The sequence below is a fragment of the Ictidomys tridecemlineatus genome, chromosome 2 (genome assembly GCF_052094955.1).
Source record: "Ictidomys tridecemlineatus isolate mIctTri1 chromosome 2, mIctTri1.hap1, whole genome shotgun sequence".
Lineage (NCBI taxonomy): Eukaryota > Metazoa > Chordata > Mammalia > Rodentia > Sciuridae > Ictidomys > Ictidomys tridecemlineatus.
In genome coordinates this window covers 205,584,950-205,609,814 of record NC_135478.1, presented here as the reverse complement: position 1 = coordinate 205,609,814, position 24,865 = coordinate 205,584,950, and the positions used below count along the sequence as shown (strand labels likewise).

Here is a 24,865-nt window from a genome sequence, read left to right as displayed (position 1 = left end):
GCGCGAAAGGGGCGGGCACGTGGAGCGAGCGCGAGGCGGGGCGCGGCGCGAGAGGGCGGGGCGCGCGTATCGTCGCCGCGGCCGCGTGACGCGTTTTCAAATCTTCAACCGCCGCAGCCCACTCGTTTGTGCTTTTTCCCTTTCCTCCTCCGCGCCTTGGAGCCGGACCCGTCCCCGGAAACTCGGCCTGCGGACCCGGCACCTTTGCTGCGTGGAAACCTCGGCGGACGAAAGGAAAGAGCGGGCCGTCCTGTCAACCGGGCCGGAGAAGCCTTGTTTTCGCGGCCGTCTGACGCCGCACCCGGGCCGGACCCAGCATGTAGGTGCCGGGCGGCTGCCATGAACTCCGGAGCCATGAGGATCCACAGCAAAGGACATTTCCAGGGTACGTAGCCCCTCCTCCGCCTGCTGTCCCTTTAATCTTCCTCCTCCCATGGTTCCACCATTGATCTTCAAGAGTTCTCCCGCCAGGTCCGCTGCTGCTTTGCTTTCCTGCCTGTCCTTCTCTGACCTGGAGGAAGGCTCATTCAGGGTTTTGCCTCAGAAGGGGAACGGTTTCCACGGGTCCTCGCGCTCTCCTGTCCCCGTCGCGGCCCCACATTCCCGGTGCGCGGGTGGGTGAAAACCTGCAGCGTGCGGACCCAGGAACCTGCCGGGTCTCGCGGGGCCTTCAGTTTAAAGGCCGATGTGTTTGTGCCTTTTCTCTTCCTCATTAGATTGTATGATTCTGGTTGGGTTTCTTGTCTTTAAATCATAGTTAAGGGACACTATTTGTATTTCAAACACACCCATTGTTGGTTGCAACTTAATAGTGAGACAAAAGCAAATTTCCATTTTATTCATTTTATTTGGCAAAAGCACTTAAGCATCTGAAGTCATTCCTATATGTGAGTATGTAGTAACCACCAAGAAATAGATTCCAAAAATTTAAAGCAGTTGCTTGCATCTGAGATGTTTTCAAAAATAATGGAATGAATGGTGATGTAGTTCTAAATGGACCATTAAGTTCTTTTTTTAAAAATTTGTTTTAATTAGTTACACATGACAGTACAATGATCTTGACATATCATGCATTTGAATCAGATGGGGTATAATTTCTCATTTTTCTGAGTGTACAGGTTGCAGAATCACATTGGTCATGCCTAAATGGACCATTAAGTTCGTAATATCTATATAAATGTGATTGAAATGATTCATTTAGTTCTTTTTAATAAAAGGCTTTATGTGAAACTTAAACTTGAGCAGTCAGTAATACTGTCTTGAAGAAAAGGTCATTCTAGATAACAGGTTGTTTGGGTCGCTGTTCAACATTGTAAGCACCAATTTTGAATGTATACCAGAGTAGTGGAGGAAGGACCCCCATGGAGTTTACAACCTTAAGACTCTTTCAAAAAGGACTTATGTAGTCCCATGCTTTAATACATTCAACAGGAATTTTTCCTGCCGATTTCAGCTGTTATTTTATAATATGAAATCTATGAACACATGCAGGGCATTTCACCTTTACCTAAAAGTACTACAGAAAAGTATATTTAAACACTGATGACAAAAAATAATGTAATTATTTTTCTTGAGGTATTATTGCGTAAGAAATATTTTTAAAATAGTAAAATCTTGTCTGTACAAAACATGATCTAATAAACATTTTTAATAATAGGTGGAATCCAAGTCAAAAATGAAAAGAATAGACCATCTTTGAAATCTCTGAAAACTGATAACAGAACAGAAAAATCCAAATATAAGCCACTTTGGGGAAAAGTGTTTTACCTTGACTTACCTTCTGTCACCATATCTGAAAAACTGCAAAAGGACATAAAGGACCTGGGAGGGGTAAGTGAAAATCAATCGTACACTAACAAGAAAATATTTATAGCTAGTACTTTCAAATATGTAATCATTTTAGTTTTTTATTTTGCAAAATTTATGACCACCTTATCAGCACCAAGTTTAAAATTTTTACAGAAAACCATTTGAGGACTAGAGATGTAGTTCAGTGGTTGCCTGAAAGCATCCCTGGGTTCAATCCCCAATATCAAAAAAAAAAAAAAAAAAAAGAAAGAAAAGTCATTTGTTCTGACCTTTTATAGCTTGACAAAACTTCAGGTTTCGGTGATTAATAGTCTTGTGTAAATTAAGTGTAAAAAATGAGACTGCCAAGTATGATAGCGCACACCTGTAATCCCAGCAACTTAAGAGGCTGAGGCAGGAGGATTACAAGTTTAAGGTTAGCATCAGCAAGTTAGTGAGATCCTGTTTCAAAATAAAAAGGACTGGCAATATTGCTCAGTAGTAAAGCAGCCCTGGGTTCAATGACTGGTACCAAAAGAGAGAGAGAGGTTATGTTGTCCTCCAAATAGCAGAAACTCTTTGATGATGATTATTGGGAGACCACATCGAGTTAAATCTTCTTTCCTACCTTATACATTGATTAGATGATTCCTACTGGATTTCAAGTTTCTAAAGGTCAGCACCTTTAAATATCTGAACTGTTCATTTCATTCTGAGACTAGAAGCTCAGAAAAACATTTAACAAGTTGCCTAGAACTATTTGTCAATGTTATTTTACTTAACCTGAAGGTCATGTAATAGACTTGCCACCATATTGACTACACACATCACCTATAAAGATTATCTTCACATGTTAAAGAACCTGAGTAAAGTCTCCATTTTAGAAATGAAGTATTTGAGATCCAGAAAAATTAGATAGCTGGCCCTACCAGAGTAATATTAACCTCTTACTTCCCAGAGTAACATAGTACTATAGTATTCCGTTCTTCTAGCAAACAATGGCTACAAAGTAGCTGTTTAATATAGTTTGACAGCTTTCTCAAATATGATAATCAATCCGTTCTATTAACCTGAGGTTTAATGGTCTAAATCAGTGAGGTTTGTTTTCTTAGCAGTAGAACCCTTCAGACAAAATCATATATAGCAATCTAATGTGGAAAGCCTGTAAAAATGGAACTCTCCCAAAATACAGTGTCTAGGGCAGGAACCACTTGCCCTGGCCTCTTTTTTTTCTCCACTGTCCCCACAACTGTTCCTGAGGGATTAGCAAGAAACAAAAATTTGAATTATTTCTGCCATACATTGAGGAACACTTTAAACTTTATGCTAACATGGTTTAAAATACATCAATGTGCATATTAAGGGCATAAGTTTCCAATTTCCCATCCTAAACTATAGATTTTTCAGTTGAATTTGCTTTATTAACTTCTTATTTATTTATTTATTTTAAGATTTACTTATTGAATTCTGATCTCTCCCACACACACACACACACACACACACACACACACACATACTGTCTTTCTTATGAAATTCAGTGATGTTCATTCCTTGGGTGCTGATTTCTGACTCTAGCACATTTCCTGTTTTGGTTACTAAAACAATATTGTCATAAAGCTGTCCTCTATGAACTATAAAAGAACCTCGATCTCTGGGTAATTTTAAAGAGTTTTAGGATTCAGTTTTATGAAATATTATGTTATATATTTCGCTAAGGATTGTACTTTATATTTTTAGTTTTATGTAGGTCTTTTATCCTTTATTGCTTATCTTGCTTTAAATATCATCCCTGATCCTGACTTTTTGTTTAATTGACCACTTTATATATTGGCTTTTTCTAGTGTTGGTAAATTCATGTTAATACCGCATTTATCTCCACAGAGTACTTTTGATAAATTCAGCCACTAAAAGCATAGCAGTAAATTCTGACGCAGTGGGGAAAAATATTTAATAGTGGTTAGAAAAGTAGTAGCTATAAAACCATCTCAGAAGGACATAGAACCAGTGACATTTGTAAACAGTTTAGGTTAAAAGAAGGCAGTTGGAGAAGAAACAGAAATGTAAGGGCAGATATTTTGCCATACATATCATGAGTTTGAGTACATAGTTAAATATTTGATATTCATTTTCATGACCTAGAGTTATCTGGAAATAAGTTTTGAGTTTATTCTTCAAAAGGCATAGATTAACAATTTCTAATAAGTTGAAGAATCATTGGATTGTGGCATGCAAGGCACAGCGTTGTGTGTTTTAGTACTTTAAAAAATGAACCCTGTGTCCATCAGCCAGCCTGTCTTAAAGTTCTAATCTAGATAGAGAAGGCATGGATACAGTTAATTGTAATACAACATAAAATATCAAAAGGAGGAGGAGATTACTTCCTGCTGAGGAATTGTGGAGCACATTGTACAGATACAATTTGAACTCTGTTGAAAAATGATTTAAGATTTAGGTAGGCATTTGAAAATTCAGAAATTTTTCCATCACTGTCTTCTATGTGCCAGCACTATTTTAGATTGTTGAGGGTATAAAAATAAGTAATGTGCAGTCCAGTCCCCTAAGAACTCAGTCTAGTAGGAACACCAGATAACTAAATAAAATAACTTATAGTAGAGCATTGTCAAAAAATATGTGGAAATTGTTATTAGAACACAGATAGGAATCATAGAATAGATAATATTTGAGCTAGGTTTTGAAAACCTTGTAGGAATATACCAGTCAAAATGGACATACATATTAGAGGAAACAGCATATTTAAAATATGTGTCAGTATAGGGATTCTTTTATTTTTTATTTTTTGGTACAGGGATGAAACCCTGGGGTACTCAACCACTGAGCCACATCCCCAGTCCTTTTTTGTGTTTTTTTAATTTAGAGACAGGATCTCACTGAGTTATTTATGGCCTCGCTAAGTTGCTGGTGCTGCCTTTGAACGCACAATCCTCCTGTCTCAGCCTCCCGAGCTGCAGGGATTATAGGTGTGCATCACTCACTATGCCCAGCCAGTGTGAGTTTGTTGTGTAACTGCTAATATTGCAATGTGACTTAAGCAACAAGATTTAGATCGGAGAAATGGCAAGAAATGAAGGTATATTAGTACCAGATTTTTAAGTGTGTTTTATTCTACCAAGGAGTTTTAACTCAAGTCTAAGAAATGGAAAAATAAACAAAATATGTGGCACTAGCATAAAAGATAGACATACAGACAAATGGAATAGAACAGAACTCAGAAATAAGCCCTTTCAGGGCTGGGGATATGGCTCAAGCAGTAGCGTGCTCGCCTGGCATACGTGCGGCCCGGGTTCGATCCTCAGCACCACATACAAACAAAGATGTTGTGTCCGCCGAAAACTAAAAAATAAATAGTAAAAAAATTACAAAAAAAAAAAGAAAGAAGCCCTTTTATGTTTATATATATGTAAGTATATATATGCACATATACACATACATATATATATGTGTGTGTGTGTGTGTGTGTGTGTATGTATGTGTATATATATATATATATATATATATAGTCAATTACCAAGACCATTCAGTGGGCAAAACTCGTTCTGGGAAAGGTGGATGGATATCCACATGTATAAAATGAAGTTGGACCATGACATATGTACAAAAATTAATTCTAATTAGATCTAAGATCTAAATATAAAGGTAAAATTTCTTCCTTTTTTCTTCCCAAAATTCATTCATTCATTCTTTTTTTCTTATTGTACCAGAGATTGAACTCAGGGGTGCTTAATCACTTAGCCACATCCCCAAACCTTTTTTTGAGATAGGATCTTGTTGAATTGCTTAGGGCTCACTAAGTTGCTAAGGGTGACTTTGAACTTGTAATCCTCCTTCCTCAGGCTACTAAGCCACTGGGATTATAAGCATGCGCAACCATGCCTGGCTAAAGGTAAAATTCTCAGAGGAAAATATAGAGGGAAATCTTTATAACATAGCATTTGGCAATGATTTCTTGGGTATGATGCCAAAATCATAAGCAACAAATGAAAAGGTAAATGTGACTTAGTCAAAATTAAGAACTCTTGTGGCTCAAAGGACACTATTATGAGAGTGAAAAGACAACCCATAGAATGGTAGGTAGTGTTTGCAAATTATATATTTGATAACTGATTCATATCAATGATATATAAAGAACTTATATGGCTCAACAAAAGAAAGATAATCTAATTTAAAAATGGGCAAAAGCTGGATGTGGTGGTACATACTTTTAGTTCTATTACTTGGAGACTGCAGCAGGAGGATCACTTGAGACTACCAGTCTGAGACCAGCCTGGGCAGCGTACCAAGACTGCACTGTTTAAAAAAAAAAAAAGACCTAAGGAAACATTTCTTCAAAGAAGATATACTAATGGCTAATAAGTGCATGAAGAGATGTTCAACATCTATAAGCATTTCCCTTAATGCAAATCAAAACTATAATTAGTCATGCAATGAGTTTTATGGCTACTAAGAACCAGAAAATTGTATATGTTGTGAAGAATAGAACCTTTGTGCACTGTTGGTGGGAATGTTAAATGATGTGACCACTATGCAAGACAAAGACAGTATTCATGGTTTCTGGAAAAATTAGAAGTTTTCAACAATTCTATTTCTGAATGTATATCCAAAAGAATTGAAAGCAAAATGTCGAAATAATATTTGTATATCCATATTTAGACGAGCATTATTCACAACAGACAAAAAGTGGAAACAGCTCAAATGTTCAACAGGTAAATAAACAAAACATTGTATACACATAAAGTGTACTATTTAGCTATAAAAATAAACGAAATTCTGATACATGCTATAACATGAATGGACCCTAAAAACATTTTGGTAAGTGAAAGAAGCCAGTCACAAATACAGGATTCTACTTAAATGAGTATCTTAATCCACTTTCTACTGTTATAGCTGAATAACAAGAGTAATTTAAAGGACTGAGGTTTATTGGACTTCTAGTATTTAAGGTAGTAAAGTTCACAATTAGGCATCAGCATCCAGTGAAATCCTTGTTAGTGGGGACTATATACAGAACCTCAAATTGACAAAGGGCATCACATAGCAAAATTGATCTTCCTAACTCAGATCTTGTCTCTTATAAAGCCCCAGTCTCTTTGATTTAGGGCCTGGATTAGGACCTCATTCAACTTAATTTCTAAAGATTCTTCCTCCAAATACCAGTCAGAATAAATTTCACCCTCTTAAATACCCCACAATGGGAATTAAATTTCAAGATGACTTTTAATGAGGATGTTCAAATCACAATAGTGAAGCATCTAGAATTGCCAAATTCATATAGAGTAGAATAGATGTTACCAGGGGCTGTGGTGGTTGGGAAATAGGGTTATTATTGTAATGAGTATCAACTTTCAGTTTGGGAAGATGAAAAAATTCTGGAATTGATAATAGTGATGACTGTATACATTGTGGTTGTACTTATTGTCACTGAATTATACACAAAAAATGGTTGAAATCATAAAAAGAACCTCTGGCATTGCTACAGCCTCATATTTATGAAAATGAAGACAGTGTTGAACATATAAATTGTCATTTATATTTCTGCCTGGCCTTGAATGAATTTGAGTCGAATACCTGGAATATATAAGTTTAATAAAGTTTTTAATAAATTTTATTTATTAACTGGTCATTTAAAGTGAATATTGTGGAAAAAGGGTGGTTTGATTTTTAATGAGCAGTGATTTATTTCTGATTAGTATTTAGTGTTTTTCTGTAACATTTGTGTATTTATACAATATATATTTTAATAATACTCTTAATATTATTCTACTTAGTATTTAATTCTACTTAATCTAGTGTTTTATTTCTGCCCCTAGAGGCAGGTGCTGTTCAATAATATTGACTTTGGTACATGTTTATAAATTTAGGCATTTAAGCATTTGTTTTCAAATATTTTAGTGGGGAAATTCAGTCTTATGCTGATGAGGGTAAATGTTTCCTCCACCTTATAAGTTTAAACCTTTGGGGATATAACTTCATGATTCAGAGTCATGCTGTATAATACAATAACCATATATGTGTCTATTTAAATTCATTAAAATTAAATAAAATTTAAAATTCAATGGCTTGGACATAATAACTATATTTCAAGTCCTTATGGCTACATGTGGCAACTTGTTACCATATTAGATATGCAAGGAGCATTTCTCCATCATTACCAAAAGTTCTGCATGCCTGCTGCTTATATTGAATCAGAACACTTATATTCAAATTCTTTTATTTACTACTGGTGTGACCTCAAGCAAGTCACTTCAATTGTCTCCTGAAAAATGTGGATAATATTAATACTATGGGGTTGTTACATGGATTACATTGATTAGGGTAAAATACTTGCTGTTGTGCTTTTTAGAACTCTCATTATATTTCCATAGAACTCCAGATTGAGGAAAATATAGACTTGAAAACACCAATTTGCAAGATATTAAGTTACATCAATTGAAATTTTATATTGTGCCTAGTGTGTGAAACAAGTATGATTTTTATTACATAAAAATACTTTGTTTTCCTCTAGCGAGTTGAAGAATTTCTCAGCAAAGATATCAGTTATCTCATTTCAAATAAAAAGGAAGCAAAATTTGCACAAACATTGGGTCGAATTTCTCCTGTACCAAGTCCAGAATCTGCATATACTGCAGAAACCACTTCACCTCATCCCAGCCATGATGGAAGTTCATTTAAATCTCCAGATTCAGTAAGTCTCTTTAAATGATGGAAGTTCATTTAAATCTCCAGATAGATTAAGTCCTTTTAAGACTCTCAGGCTGTAGCCTGAACATCTCATGATTTTCAGTAGCATGCTGGCAGCAGAGTTCACTTGGGTAGAAAAGTTATTGTGGCTTTCTAGTTATTAATAAGGTTGCTGTCTTTTAGAAAGGTGATTTTTTTTTTCTTAATAGTATAGTGTAGTCATACCCTGTTGCCTAAAATGTGCCCTTGTACTTGAAGATGGGTTTTATTTTTTAGAGTAATTGACAATTTAAAAATAATAGCAAATTATTCCTTTAAAGCAGAACTAGAAACCTTTTTTTTAATTTTAGACCAGGGGTAAGCAAACAGACCAAATTCAGCCTGCTGCCTGTTTTTTAAAACTAAGCATGGTTTTTAAATTTCCAAATGGTTGGTAGAAAAAAATGAAACAGTATTTTGTAACAAGTAGAAATTATATGAAATTCAGATTTCTTTGCTTGAAAAGTGTAATTAGAACATAGCAGTACTTGTTAGTGTAGGTATTACTTGTGGATGCTTTTGTCTTTAGGCAGAGTTCAGTCATAGTAATAGAGACCATATGACCTAGAGAGCCCTTTGCATAGAGAGGTTACCACCCCCATTATACAATTATTGATATATCTAACACTTCGTTAATAAGTTGGAAGATACAAGTAAGGACAAATTTATTTAATTGGTTGTGGGGAGGTAAGAGATTGAAAGAAAAAATTCATTTATTGAAAGAAAGACTTCATTTATTCTCGATTTTAGATTGAAATGAACTAAATTGTGATTTTTAAATATATTCCTTTGTTTACTGTAGTTATTTGAGAAGCAGAAATGGAAAAAAAAGGTATAAAAAAAGAATTACAAGGGAAAATCACTTGAAAAAGAAACATATGGAAGGAAAAATAGTCAAAGAAGTGAAAAGAGATAAAGAAGGCTTATGCATTTTTTCAATTAATACTTTTTTGAAGCAAGGAGATAATACTAATGTTTGATTCCCAATTAATTTTGCTCATCATATTTCAACTACTTTTCTTGATATTTTATTTAAAAAAGAATATAACTTATAAATATAGTATATAAAGTTTGTATTTTTTTTTAAATCTTCATTTTAATAAACTAAAGTGTAAACTAGGTAATTATAAGTATAAAACTTCAATGAAACCTATTTTTCTTATTGAAAAGAATATACTGCAGAACTGAACTCTTGGGTCTCATTTGGTTGAATTAAGTTGCTCCATGAAAACAAAAAAAAACAAGAAGAAACAAACTTTTTCTTTTTTAAAAAAATATTTTTAAAGTTTTCCTCAAAGGATCACTGTTACAACTCGTTATATGTTTGTGTATTTTTCTTGGACTTTATAGGTTTGTTTAAGCAGAGGAAAATTACTAGTTGAAAAAGCTATCAAGGATCATGTAAGTAGGAACTTTAATTTCACACTGTCCCCAACCGTACAATATCATGTTCTGTAGGGATCTAAATTCATCCATTGACAGATTTTGCTTTTAGTTTTTTTTTTTTTTCCCGGATATTTGAGCATCTTGTTTTTAAAAGATGAGATTCCGGGGTAGAATTGAGTGCTTTTCTTTTAATTAAAAAAAAAAAAAAAATACTGCTGGGTACTGTGGCACATGCTTGTAATCCCAGCAGCTCCTGAGGCTGAGTGAGGAGCATTGCAAGTTCAAAGCCAGCCTCAGCAATAGTGAGGAGCTTAGCAACACAGTGATGCCTTGTTTCTAAATAAAATACAAAATAGGGCTGGGAATGTGGCTCAGTGGTTGAGTGTCCCTGGGTTCCATCCCTGGTACCAGAAAAAAAAAATTATAGCAGTTTAAAAAAATACTCTAGTTGTTTGCAGTTTAGTAAATTTGTTTTGCTCTATTGAGAAAATAATTAAACTTGGCATTTTAAAATGATTCTCAAAGCTTAAACATGATCTTCAAACATAATGTTTACTTGTATTTTGCTTTTGGTATAGCCAAATATTCAGCTTGTTTTTCATAGTTTCTGGTATTTTCAGAAAAATCAAAATAAATTTGTTCCTTTAAAAAAAATTAGCACTGTATTTTTTTTTTTGTTAAAAATGCAACTGGATATTATAGATATCCTTGAAATCTTTCTTTCATTCATTTTTAATAGTAAAAGTGTAAGTTGCAGCATGTATCTCCTTTACAAAGAACAGACTTTGCTTTTCATGGAAAAACATCTCCATCTTGTGGTCTTTTAAATTATTGTTGGAAACTTTTGAAATTTCCCTTAAAGTATGCATTGAGTTTTTTCAAGAACATATTACTGTATTAAACAGGATTGATTTTAGAAATACCAAAAGAAAAAAATGAGGTCTTCACTGCTATTATAATTCTATATGACCTGTTATGATTAAGTGACATTAAGCTTTAAATTTTTTTAAGAAAGTAGCTCATTTTTAATAGCAATTTTCTAGAAAAATTATCAACCCTTATTTGTTTGTTTTTTAACAGGATTTCATTCCTTCAAATAGTATATTATCAAATGCCTTATCATGGGGAGTAAAAATTCTTCATATTGATGGTAAGAATTTTATAATTGACGTTTGACAATATTGGGTATAGGACTTATGTCCATCCTTTGGTTCCTGGCTTTACATAGTGAAAAAACTTTTATAATACCTATAATGGTAAATCCTTCATCTAAATTTACTACAACTCTAAGAAAATACTGGTGTTTCACTCCAACTTGAAAATTATTAATCATAAGCCCTTTCTTTCTTTTAATAAAGACATTAGATACTACATTGAACAAAAGAAAAAAGAGTTGTATTTACTCAAGAAATCAAGTACTTCCATAAGAGATGTGGTATGTTGTCTTCTTTAATTTTAAACTAGTTTTTAAAAGTGGTCAAGTTTGTTTTTTGTTTCATTTTTAGTCTTTATGTATCTGTGAAATATTTCCTGTCAGGTTCAAAATATTGTCAGAATCTCAGGGGTGAGTTTGTGTATTGTATGCATGTTTCTGAATTTTTGTGTATGATTTAACTTTAGGATTGTACTCATGAGGAAAAGTTGCCCTTGGGATAGTAGAGTGACAAATGAGTTTTGGTTTTTATTTTTTACTTTCTTTTTGGTTGCTAGTAGGTTTTTTTTTGTTGTTGTTTTTATACATACACATATAAACATATGCATATCTTACACCCATACAGATTTTTTTTTTTTTAGTTGTAGATGGACACAGCACCTTTATTTTTATGTGGTGCTAAGGATCGAACCCATGCCTCACATGTTCTAGGCAAGCACTCTACCACTGAGCTACATACAAGCCAGCCACCTGCTATTGTTTTTTATAGGTACTTTAACTAAAACTAAAATAGCCAATTGCATAAGAAATTTCTAATATAAATAATGTATTATTTTTTAGAAACAAATAGTGAATATAGTATGATGATGGTGTAACAAAATCTTGTATGGATATATAGTCTGACCTTGAAACTAATACAGTAACTTCCTTTGATCCCACATCCCTACCTACTGTCCAATCTTTATATCACTCCTTTCATTCATGCTTCTTAAATCTCTAATATTTTCCATTCACTTTTCAACCTATAAGATATGAAACTCCTAACCTATTTGCTGGATCAATTTGATATTTTTTAAAACCAATCATATTGGTTTTCTTAACCATTGTCCATTCTGTCCTTGCACTTTTATAATCTCTCCTGGAATATCTCATTTCATAGCTGACTTTGGCTTTCCTCATATGTCCAGACCATTCTTTTGTGGTTTGCTTTGGTTTTCCTCATTCAGTCCTCAAGTAACTAGGATCCAGACGAAAATAGATTTCATAGGAAAGAGTGTATAAAGACATGAAAACACAAATAAGTAATTTGGCATGTTTGGGCAATTTCTTATTAGTATAATACAGCTTGATAAAATTGAGTGGGATATCACTTTGTACAACTCCAGTAATACTAAAAGATCTCTCTTGATTTTACCTCAACTTATCCCTGATGTTCTGTTTTGTATTTCTTCGATCTTTTTTTTTTTTTCTGTTTTTTAATTGGAGATAGTTGTTCACTTATCTTTGAGTTTACTGACACTTCATTCTGTCATCTACATTCTATTAAGGCCATCCAATGAATTTTCTATCTCCTATAATGTATTTTTCAGTCCAACAATTTCTGGTGAATTCTTTTTTCTACTGATAACTTATACTTTTGTTTCATTTTAAGTGTGTTTACCTTCAAAGTAATTGTGACATTAGAAATATTTTGGTCTTAGAATCTGATTATTGTTTATCTTCAATAATTGGTCATTTTTTCCTGTTTTTTTTTTAATAAGCCAGATAAGTTTGCATTTTATATATAAGATACTGTAAATGTTATGTTGTGTAGGCCTCAGATCTATTATAATAGTCTAGAGACTGTTGATTTTGTTTTTGCTATTGTTTTAGCAGGCAGTCATCCCAGTTTTGTTCAGCCTCTCAGTTCTGTCTTAATTTTTGTGGGTGGTTGTTCTAATTTGTTTCAGTTTTCAAAAACAAGTGCTATTGCTTCTTTTACTATATTTTTAAACACATTATTTTCACAATTTTTTTTTAAGGGAAAAAGAGTTGGTATTGGAACACAAAAAACAAGAAGTAAGTATTTTGATACCCATAAATATATATGGTTTATACCTATAAAATAGAATAAATCACATAAAGATAGTCTAATATCATGTAAATGGCTCTTTAAATTGTTTTGTTTTTAGGGGATTCCTGGTTATTTTTAGAACATGTACTCCCTATGACAGTCTGAAGCCTATGGAGCCCCCTCCCTTGAATGATATTTCTTAAAGCACTTTTTTTTTAATCATTACATTATTAAAAAATCAATTATGTTGACATTGATTTATGAAAGTTATTTTAATTATGAAGTAGTGCTATACTTGCTTTTTATTGCATATTGAAAACAAGGTTCTATCAGTTATTCTGATTGCTACTGTAATTTTTAAAGTGATAAGCATAAACAATGTTTTGATATATCTATAACAACCAGTATACTGTGAAAATACATGCTGTTCCATTGGTAGCAAAGTTATAGTAGTGTCAGTGCTACTGTGATCTGTTACTTACATTTATAATTGGAGGAAATGTTAAGTATCAACTAGAGGGTAGTGAAAATAAAAATGTAACTTTTCTATGTCAATTCACATTCCTCCTATATTCTATTCATAGACCCTTTGGGAATTCCATTTAGTTTGAGAATCTCAGAATATGGCCAAACCTTCTGAGATTTTTGAAAATGGAGTGATATTGGAATGGCCTTCTCCTTAGGATTAAATCTTTGAAATAAATAGGTTATTTCTGGTTTCAGGGGTTTTGTCAAAGTGGTTTTATTTGAGTGGGGATCCTGAATTTGCAGCTCCATAATATTATGTTTTCTATATTCTTAAGCAGGAAGACTCAAAAAGCCTTTTGTAAAGGTAGAAGATATGAGCCAGTAAGTATTTTAAGTGTGATAAATGTGACTTAGATGCAGTTTTAAAGGAGAAAATCTCTTTAAATTAATGAAGCTATTTCCATTAATACTGTTAAGTTCCTTTATATTACATAAGTGTACATGTGTCATTAATTCATTTGCGCTGAAGGACTGGATTTAATTTCAGTATATTGTAGATGTCTTTGAAGTATCTGGTTTAGAGCAATCATGAGTCCAGCTCGTTTTTTTAGCATTTCAAATAATTGTTCTCTACAGTACCATATGATTTAGAACTACAACTTAAAGATCACTCTTACATTTGTGAAAATAGGTATTAGATGCTATTTGGAAATATAAAATTGAAATATAACATCTAGTGTGAAAGCTTTCCTACACTTTGAAGTTTTATAGAATAATTTTGGTGAAAACTATACATATAAATAAAGTAGTTTGGAATAGAAGAATTAGATTTCTTTCTTTTCAGTTATTTAAACATGTATGGTTCTTTTGGGTGCTCACTGAGGTCACAAACATGTTGAAACTTCTTTTGATGAAATGTGTTACTGTGAAGAAAAAATGCAATTCAGAGGTAGGCCTATAGAAAACACCAATAAATGGAAAGATCGCCACATTTATGGATTAGAAGACTTAATATTGTTAAGATATTGATTAACACTACCAATGCATTCTATAGATTCAGTATCATCCTTGTCAAAAATCCTAATGATGTATTTTTTTATTGTTTTGTAGAAGTAGAAAAACCCATTCAAATATTCAGTTGAACTCTCAAGAATCCCCATATATCTAAAACAGTCTTGAAAAAAGAACAAAGTTAAATTTCTCACACTTCATGATTTCAAAATTTACTACATAGCTACAGTAATCAAAAAATTTGGTACTGGCATAAGCTCAGCCATATAGGTAGTTTACAGAGCCAGGAAAAAACCCATCACACATATGATCAAATCATTTTTGCCATAAGGAGGGCATTGAATGGAAAAGAACCATAACAAAAACTGGGGGAAAAAACTAGATATCAACATGCAAAAGAATGAAGTTGAACTCTTATAAGACCTAAAACTATAAAGCTCTTAGAATAAAACACAGGATAAAAACTTCATGACATTGAATTTGTTGATGGTTTTTTAAATATGATATGAAAAGCACAAGCAGCAAATAAAATAAAAAGAATTGAAGTGTATCAATTGTAAATTCTGCACATCAAATGACAACAGTTAAAAGCTAACCTAAAGAATGGGAGAAGGTAATTGCAAATCATATATCTTATGAGGGGTTTATATGCAGAATATATAAAGAACTACGATCAAAAGAAAAACATTACTCAACAAACAAAACCCCAGATATACCCTGATTAAGGAATGTACAAAGCACACTTTCTCAGTGATATATGCATGGCCAACCAACAAATGAAAAGATATTCAAAATCGTTAATAGATAAATGCAAGTCTAAATCAAACAATACCACTTCATATCAATTAGGATATCCACTTTTTTTAATTTAAAAAATAAAATAAAGGTAAACGTTACTCAAATCCATCAGCAAATGAACAAAGAGAACAAGATGTGGGAGATATATACATATGTATACACAAAATGGTATAGTAAGTCATAATAAAAAATGATATGACATGGATGAAGTTTGAGGACATAGCTAAGTGAAAGGAGGTAAGACATTAAAATTGGTTTCATTTAATGTAGGTTCGACCTACAATTGGTTCTATTTAATCACAGAAGCCTATTTGTCTGTTTTTTCTTTTAGACTTTATAGGCCATTTTATCTTCAGATGACAAATATGCCTATTATAAACTACTCAATTCAGAAGCCCTGCAGTCCATATGATGTAGATAAGCCATCTAGTATCCAAAAGCAAACTCAGGTTAAACTAAGGTTGGTTTGAATCATTACCTCTACAAGGAATATTCTTAAGGTTATCATCTCAAGAAATTATTTCTTTATAAGCAAATATTTGAAATGGTTCATTTTATTTCATGATAGGGATGATGTTTCTGTTTCTAATCACTATTCTGCTTACTTTTCATCCCTTGTATATTTGTAATGATCCTATGCTTGAAGTTTGAATCTATTTTAAGTGCATCATATTTAGACCTTAGTTTGCAGAGGAGGGAGATGGGGATGAAATGTTTGCAAATAATGCAAATGGGTATTTTTCTTTCAAGAACCATCTGAATTATGCTCCAGAATATTTAGTACATTCTTATTTTGCTTTTAAATTTCTTTTAAAAATATATGGGCCAGGTGTGGTGGCACAGGCCTGTAATTCCAGCAACTTGGGAGGCTGAGTCAGGAGGATTGCAAGTTCAAAGGCAGCCTTAGCAACTTAGCAAAACCCTGTCTCAATAAATAAAAAGGGTTGAGGATGTGGCTCAGTGGTTTTAAGACCTCTGGCTTAAGTCCTCAGTTAACCTCTCCCCACCAAAAAAAATTTGCCAGGCACAGTGGCACAGTCCTGTAATCCCAGTGACTCAGGAGACTGAGACAGGAGGATCACATATTTGGGGCCAGCCTGGACAACTTGGAAGTAATGTCCTGTCTCAAAACAAAAGGGTTATAAATGTAGCTAAGTATAGTGTCCCTGGGTTCAATCCTTAATACCCCCCAGAAGAAATAAATAAATGTGGGTAAAAGTACTTGCTAGTAATTCAATTCTGTGCAAATTACGTAGATCCCATGTAGGACAGTAAATTTTGAAAATTATTCTTTAGATTTAGCAGGGTTTTTTTTTAACCATTTCTTTCTATCTCCAGAATTCAAATGGATGGCGATAAATATGGTGAGACCCCAATCCAACTCCAGTTGAAAGAGAAGAAAAAAAAAGGATATTGTGAATGTTGCCTACAGAAATATGAAGATCTTGAAACAGTAAATGCAATTTTATATTTAGGGGATTGATATTTCAGAAACTCTGAAGAATATTTGTAATTTAAATTTTAACTTCTTCTGATTGTGGTTTACAACTTGATAATTACAAATAGTTGTTTTTTTTTTTTTGTAGGTGGACAGTACCTTTATTTATTTATTTTTATGTGGTGCTGAGGATCGAACCCAGGGCCTCGCATGTGCTCGGCAAACGCTGTACTGCTGAGCCACAATCCCAGTTCCTACAAATAGTTTATATTTCTTTTTTTTTATAGAAATATCTTAAATTTTGAGAACCCAAAATAATTTGAAAATATTTGAAAAATAATCAAGTATATGTAGAGAATGTTATATCATTGCTTTGGAAAAACTAAACCAAACCAAAAAAATAAAGATGATGTTAGTAATTTAAACCAGCCAAGGAATATTTAACTGATAGAATAGAGAATTATTATGTAATAAGACTTGTGTATATTGAAATAAGCAAGAGGAATAGTCTTAAACTGATTGAGTCAATGAAATAACACATCATGATGGCCTGGACTAAGTGTGGTAACAGAAGTGCTTGAGATATGCTCAAGATTATGGGTATATTTTAAAGTTGGGGCTGAAGAGGATTTGCTGACGGGAGTAACTATTGGCAGTGAGAGGAAATGATGAATCACACATAAAGTAATCTGGGCCTGAAATTTTTTGCTTCTTATTTATTGGGAAGAAAAGAGTTGAAAAAAAGTGGAGAATTCTTGAGGTATAGCAGGAAGATCAAATAGAATAGTTGGCAGGGCATACCAGATAGAGTTTTAAAGATGGGGTCTACTAGTTTTAATATTTTTAGTTATAGACGGACACAATAAATTTATTTATTTTTATGTGTTGCTCAATACCAAAGAAAGGAGCAGGAGCTTTGGACCTAGGTTCATTAGATTTGAATCCTGGCTTCTTGTCTGTGTGTCCTTAGACAGAGCCTGTCACGTAGTTAATGCTTATTAATGTTATTATTTGAATGGTTATTTTTAAGATAGTAAATAGAAAGCCAGGTGTGGTGGCTCACCCTTGTAGTCCCAACTATTTCAGAGGATCAGTTAAGTGCACAAATTCAAGACCAGCCTGGGCAATGTAGCAAGATACTATCTTTTTTTTTGGTTTTATTTTTTAAATACATGACAGAGGAATGCATCACAATTCTTATTACACATATTGAACAATTTTTTATGCCTCTGTTTGTATATAAAGTATGTTTACACCAACTCATGTCTTCATACATGAACTTTGGATAATGACATCTATCACATTCCACCATCCTTGCTAATCCCTGCCCCCTCCTTTTCCCTCCCACCCCTCTTCCCTATCTAGAATTCATCTATTCCTCCCATGCTCCCCCTCCCTACCCCACGATGAGTCAGCCTCCTTATATCAGAGAAAACATTTGGCAATTTTGGGGCGGGTGGGGGATTGGCTAACTTTACTTAGCATTATCTTCTCCAGTGTCATTCGTTTACCTGAAAATGCCATGAAGAAACTACCTTAACAAAAATAGATAGCTATGATAACTTGGTTTGGTCTGGTTTGGATTAAAGATGTGGGGAAAGCTAAAGAAAAAGTAAATTTTTAAAATATCTGATTCATAAAGTATCTGTCTTCATACTCTTAAGTTGGAGTTTTACAACCCTAAATGATATTATTGTGTATATATGTGTTTTATTTATATAATAAAGGGGAAATATGGTTTAAAATTGGATTTAATCAGAAGCTAAAATGTTTCAAATATTTTCCTTTCCCTAAAATCATTTTGAAATTACACATTTGTCCTAAGATTTACTTCACTGTTATAACGATAGAATAATCTAGAGTGGCTTCTTTTCGTGATATTATTATGTGATTCTCAGAAAATGTTAATTCTGCAAAACAAAAAGTTGTTCAGTGGTTGTCACAAAAAAGGAAAATTAGTGAAAGTTGATGTTGGGAATGGAATTCATTTAAGATTGTGTCTTTGAGTTTTTCATTTGTATGGTTTTTTTAGTCATTAAGAATAAAGAAGGGGGGCTGGGGCTGTAGCTAACTCAGCCTTGCATGTTTGAGGCACTGGGTTCGATCCTCAGCACCACATAAAAATAAAAAAATAAAGGCATTCTGTTCATTTACAACTACAAAAAAAAAAAAAAAATTAAAGAAAAAGAATAAAGAAGAGGCTGGGGTTGTGGTTCCATGGCAGAGAGCCTGCCTCACACATGTGAGGCACTGGGTTCGATCCTCAACACCACATAAAAATAACAGAATAAAGATATTGCATCCATCTATAATTAAAAAGTACTTTTTTAAAAAAAATATTTTAAAAAAAGAATAAAGAAAATATTCTTTTGTTTTAAATCTTAGGTTTCATAATGACCGAGTACTACCTGTGCCAATCTGTTTAACAAATATTTTTGAATCAATAAAAAGACCTTCCTTGTACACATTATGGTCAGACAAGAAGATAAATACAAAACATGTATTTGCAAACATGATGAATGTCACAAAAGTGAAGTATAGATTGCAATGGTAGTAAACAGTGCAGGTAGGGGTGAGGGGTGTAGCTTAGTGGTAGAGGGTGTGCTTAGCACACATGAGACTCTGGCTTCAATCCCCAGCGAGCACCCAAAAAATAAAAAGTAAAAATAAATACTGAGGTTACTTAACCAAAAGTACTGCAGAGAAGCCCAACAGGGAAAGCTATATTAAATCAAGACCTAAAAAATTAGTAAGAGCAACTAGGTAGAAGTAGAAGGAAACTACATAAAAATTTAATATTGCTTAGGTGGTTAAAGGATTTTTTTTTCCTTCTAGAATATACACTTGAGTCTGACTTTATATATTTTACCTGTATTTTTAAATTTTAATCATTTCTCTCTTTTGTTACATTATTGGCCATATATAATTTGTGGAAAATGTTTCAAGTAAGAAAGAATACACATGTATTCTATGCATGATTTTGTGACCTGTGAGAATTTGGTTTTTGGCAATGCAATCAAATCATCAAAAGTTAAAATTTTGTAATGGTGCTTTTAAATAACAGTGTCCTAATTAACTGACAGTTGATAGAATTAGCCTGGAAGTCCCACTCAGAAGGAACTTTGTTTCCTGTGAGTTTCATCCTAATACTCTATGAACTTCTTTTGTTGTTAACTTTTAAGATTGAGAATAACTTCTCTACCCCATATTAAGAGTACTGGGTGATGGACATAATTTTGTTTGTTTATTCTTGAATGTTTTCTTTGGTTACAGGTCTTTACTTTTTAATAACTTCACAGCATTTAATGTGGTTTATTTATTTAGTCTTATTGTACATATTTCATGTAATATTCCATAAACCCTACATTACTCACTTAGATGGGGAAAGGTGTCTTACAAAGATATTAGTACACAGTGAATGTTAAATGTTACTGTTTTTCTTCTCTTTCATTCTTTTTCTGATAATGTTCCTTTTCACTTCTGTTGTAATCACAAATTAGAATTTGTCACAGAAAAAAAAACAAAAATTTTAATGGATTCTAAGAAGTAATTTGTTTTACTTCTTGACATACTTTAAGTCTAGTAAGAGGTTTTGAAGTAGTTAATATAAACCTAACTTTACAGACATAAAAATGTTAGAAATTCTGAACAAAAAAGCATATGTTGGTTTAAAAATATAATTTTTGTGATATATTTGTTTGTTTGTTTTTAGCACCTTCTTAGTGAGCAACACAGAAACTTTGCACAGAGTAACCAGTATCAAGTTGTTGATGATATTGTATCTAAGTTAGTTTTTGATTTTGTGGAATATGAAAGAGACACACCTAAAAAGAAAAGGTAATTTATCTATCAAAGTTTTATAATAATTCTAGATTATTAGACTATTTTATTACACTAAAAATTAAAGTTTACTTGTTCACAGAAAGAATATATATTTTCAGGATATAAGTATGTTTAAGGACTAATAACTTCTTCCCCTACTTCCTACTTTAGTTTTAGTCTCCTTGACATGGTTTAGAAAAGCAGCTGGCATACTTTTTCTGTAAGAGCCAGATAGTTTATATTTTATATTTTTTAAACTGTAAGGTCTTTTTTACATCTGTACAGCTTTTTATACAACAAATATGGCTATTTTGCAACAAAGCTTTCCTCACAAAAATAGACTGAAGGCTAGATTTTGCCCAGACTCTATAATTTGTCAATCTGTGGTCTTAATCTTATGGAGTTTTGAGAAACCTTTGTCTACTTGCCTCTATTAAGGCTTATCAATACTATCATAAATATTTTTGCTTAAATTCTATTGCTTATAATGAGTTCTAACTATGAATACAGTCCAGTTCCATATACAGTAACAGCACATTGACAAAAAGTGATCCTGATTAGATTTTTCCCATTAATCTAAATTTTAAAAAATGCTTTCATATGGATATACTCTAGAGTTGGTGGTAACTCAAAGTTTATTCAGTATATTTATATATATACTTTTATTTACTTAAATATTTTTTGAGATGTTGATGGACCTTTATTTTATTCATTTATTTATATGTGGTGCTAAGAATCAAACACTTTCCCTCACACATGCTAGGCAAGTGCTCTTCTGCTGAGCCACAACCACCGATAATTCTTTTGACTCTAGGTAAAACATTTGGGGGGGGGGGGCGTTTGTTTGTTGACTTTTTTTTTTTTTGGTACTGGGGATTGAACTCAGGCATTCAACCACTGAGCCACATCCCCAGCCCTATTTCACATTTTATTTGGAGACAGGGTCTCACTGAGTTGCTTAACACCTCACCATTGCTGGGGCTGGCTTTGAAATCGCGATCTTTCTATCTCAGCCTCCCAAGCTGTGTGCCACCGTGTCTAGCTGGTAAAATAGTTCTTAAATCTCATATTTTTGTAACATTCAGAATGGTTCATGACTGATTCACTAATACGGCATTTGCAGGCATATTTCCAACTATTAAAACTGTAGGGCTCCTGTAAGAACTTTCAATTCCCTAAAACCTCATTCTACAGCAAGATTCACAAAATTCTGAACTACTTGTTGGTGTTATGAGCTGGATACCCCATAAGTTACTTCCCTGCTTTTTTTTTTTTTTTAAGTGCTGGGGATTGAACCCAGGAGCATTTCTACCTCTGAGCTACATTCCTGGGCATTTTAATTTTTTTATGTCAAAACAGGGTCTCACTGAGTTGCCTAGCTGGGCTTTGCACTAGTAATACTTATATTTCAGCCTTCCACATTACTGCAATTATAGGTGTGTGCCACTGCACCCGGCAATCTGGGCCATTTTTACTTGTGGGGCCAGTCTTCTAAACATTGGCATATTGGACTAGTATTTCTGTTTTTTATCATCCTTTTTATAAAATTTTTCTTTTTTTTCCCTTGTGCCAGGACTCCAGCCCAGGACCTTATGCATGATGGGCACAAAGGAACTTAAGTAAAAGTATAAACAAAAATAGACATAATTTAGTATTGTCTAATACAAACCAGGATCCCAAGAATATGAAGATGCTCCATGAAGAAAAGGGTTTCAGGTCTTAGAACCATAAAGTTTACCATCTACTTAGACTAAAAAGGCTTAAAACTTTGTTTGAAATTTAAGGTTTACCAATAAGTATAAATATATTTAAGTTTCTAGCTCACATTGGTCATTTCTAAGAAAAATGAGGAGTGAAATGTGCACGAATATAAATTATAGCAGGGCACAGAGGTGTGCACTTTTAATTTCATCTGCTCAGGAGGCTGAGGCAGGAGGATCGCAAGTTTGAGGCTAGCCTTAGCAACTTAGTGAGACCCTAAGAAATTTAGTGAGACCCTATCTGAAAGTAAAAAGAATTAAAAGGATTGGGGATATGCTTAATGGTAAAGCACCCCTAGATTGAATCCCTGGTACAAGGAAGCTGGGGTGGAATTTATACACACAAACACATCAAAGCACAGAAATTATGAAATTTTCAGGATAATAAAAATTAGGATCCGACCCAGATCTTTGGTTTACATGATTAAAGTAGTTTTAAACACCAAGTTCAAAATTTTGGTTATCCCTGGGAAGGAGGAAGAATGTGGATGAAAAACTTTAAAAGATAACTTTTTGGCGGCAGAGTGCTCACCTCACATGTGCAAGACCCTGGGTTTGATCCTCAGCACCACATAAAAATAAACAAATAAAATAAAGTTATTGTGTCCACCTACAACTAAAAAATAAATTTTTTAAAAAAAGATAACTTATGCTAATTTGATTTCTAACTAAGGAATTTGTTTTCATAGAAATTAATTTTTTTTTCTTTTCTAATTTTTTTCCTTATAAAGAATAAAATACAGTGTTGGATCCCTTTCTCCTGTTTCTGTAAATGTCCTGAAAAAGTCTGAACCAAAAGAAAAGCTTGAATTGCAACATATTTCTCAGACAGACTTCAGGGAAAATTGTGCACAGGTGATCAAGCAGAATTTCCTATATGAAGAAACCCAGGAACCTGAACAAAAGCTTGAGTTTATTTCAGAATCCATCCCTTGCCTGTCACAAGAATTGAGAGGACTTAATGAGAAAATGATGGATGAATGTTCCATGTTAAGTGCAGCTGAGAATGACATACAGCAGAATTTTGCACAGCTACCTCCACATAAAAATCAGGAATGTATTCTTGACATTTCTGAACATAAATTAATTATAAATGAAAAGAACTTAGAAGAACTAAGGGTAGATCACTGTCCATTTAAGCTACAAGCATCTATAAAAGTTTCTCATTTCAATACAGATAATAGTGCATCACAACCAAAACAAAAGTCAGATACTGCACTTTTTCTATCAAAAGACATAAAGGAAAAGGACCTTCATTCAGTGTTTGGTGATGCTCCTGGTCTGATAACAATAAATTCAAAGGAACACCTAACGATAAAGACAAAAACATCAACTAGTCCTGAAGAACTCAATGAATGTGATGTCAAGAATATGGATAATGTACCATCTAGTAAAATCCATCGAAAAGTAAGAATATTATTAGGACGAAATAAAAAAGAAAATCTGGAACCAAATGCTGAATTAGATAAGAAAAGAACTGAATTTCTTATTACACAAGAAGAAAACAGAACTTATAGTTCACCAGTACAATCTCTAATGGACTTATTTCAGACAAGTGAAGAGAAATCAGAGTTTTTAGGTTTCACTAGCTATACTGAAAATAGTGGTATATGCAATGTTTTAGATATTTGGGAAGAGGAAGGTTCAAATAGTGTGTTAACGTTTTTCTCTTCTTCAACTTCTACATTTACTGGCTTTTAGTGTTTAAAAATGTATACTTTTTATAAAGTGATAAGGATCATATTCTTGAAATTTTTACAAATATAATTCTTAGGGTTTTTTGCCAACTTTGTTTACAGAGCCAAATGTAAATTTTAATACAGATGATGTTTGTGATTTTTTTACAAAATTGAATACCTGTTATAAAAATTATAAAATAAATTTGACTCATTTTACATACTATTTTCATAGTTCTTTCCTGAAAGTTAAAATGAATATTATTTGGGGGCTGGGGTTGTGGCTCAGTGGTAGAGCGCTTGCCTAGCATGCATGAGGCACTGAGGTTGAACTCAGCACCATATGAAATATAAATGTATTGTGTCCCATCTACAACTAGAAAATTTCTTTTTAAAAAATGGATATTGTTTGCTCGGTCACTGCTTTGGGTGAAGTTTTGAGAATATCAAAAAATTAAGCATTATAAATTTGGATATTCTAGTTATATCTTTTGTCTATTAAAATAGATTCTTGGGCTATAGATGTATCTCAGTAGTAGAACACTTTCCTGCATGCACAAGGTGTTGGGTTCAAACACACACACACAAACGGGCATAGACTCCCTTGATAATGTGAAATTATTGCCTTTAAAACCAATATATATATGGAAAGGGAAAATACTAATTTCTATGTGTGAATTCTGGAGTTATTAGAAACATTGGAACTTTATTTTGACCTGGTTGGATCATGCTTGTACTTTGGCATAAGTTAGGTTTTTGTAGGGTAAGAAGTAATGA

At 33.2% G+C, this 24,865-nt stretch overlaps 1 protein-coding gene across 3 annotated transcripts; it reads left to right on the top strand.

The window, feature by feature from the left end:
- Positions 1–53: 53 nt before the first annotated feature.
- Dbf4 (DBF4-CDC7 kinase regulatory subunit) lies at positions 54–24,307 on the top strand. Of its 3 annotated transcripts, none has more exons than XM_078040486.1 (12): positions 54–385; positions 1,658–1,830; positions 8,309–8,488; positions 9,874–9,924; positions 10,990–11,059; positions 11,268–11,344; positions 13,084–13,120; positions 13,922–13,964; positions 15,724–15,852; positions 16,731–16,845; positions 20,543–20,667; positions 23,144–24,307. In XM_078040486.1, the coding sequence occupies exons 1-12, from the start codon at positions 340–342 to the stop codon at positions 24,111–24,113; spliced, it is 2,016 nt and encodes a 671-aa protein (XP_077896612.1). In that variant the 5' UTR covers positions 54–339; the 3' UTR covers positions 24,114–24,307. The 3 variants fall into 3 exon arrangements, with proteins under 3 accessions (XP_077896612.1, XP_077896611.1, XP_077896613.1); XM_078040485.1 differs by having other exon boundaries at positions 56–385; positions 13,919–13,964; XM_078040487.1 differs by lacking the exons at positions 54–385; positions 1,658–1,830 and adding an exon at positions 6,466–6,509 and having other exon boundaries at positions 13,919–13,964.
- Positions 24,308–24,865: the final 558 nt, after the last annotated feature.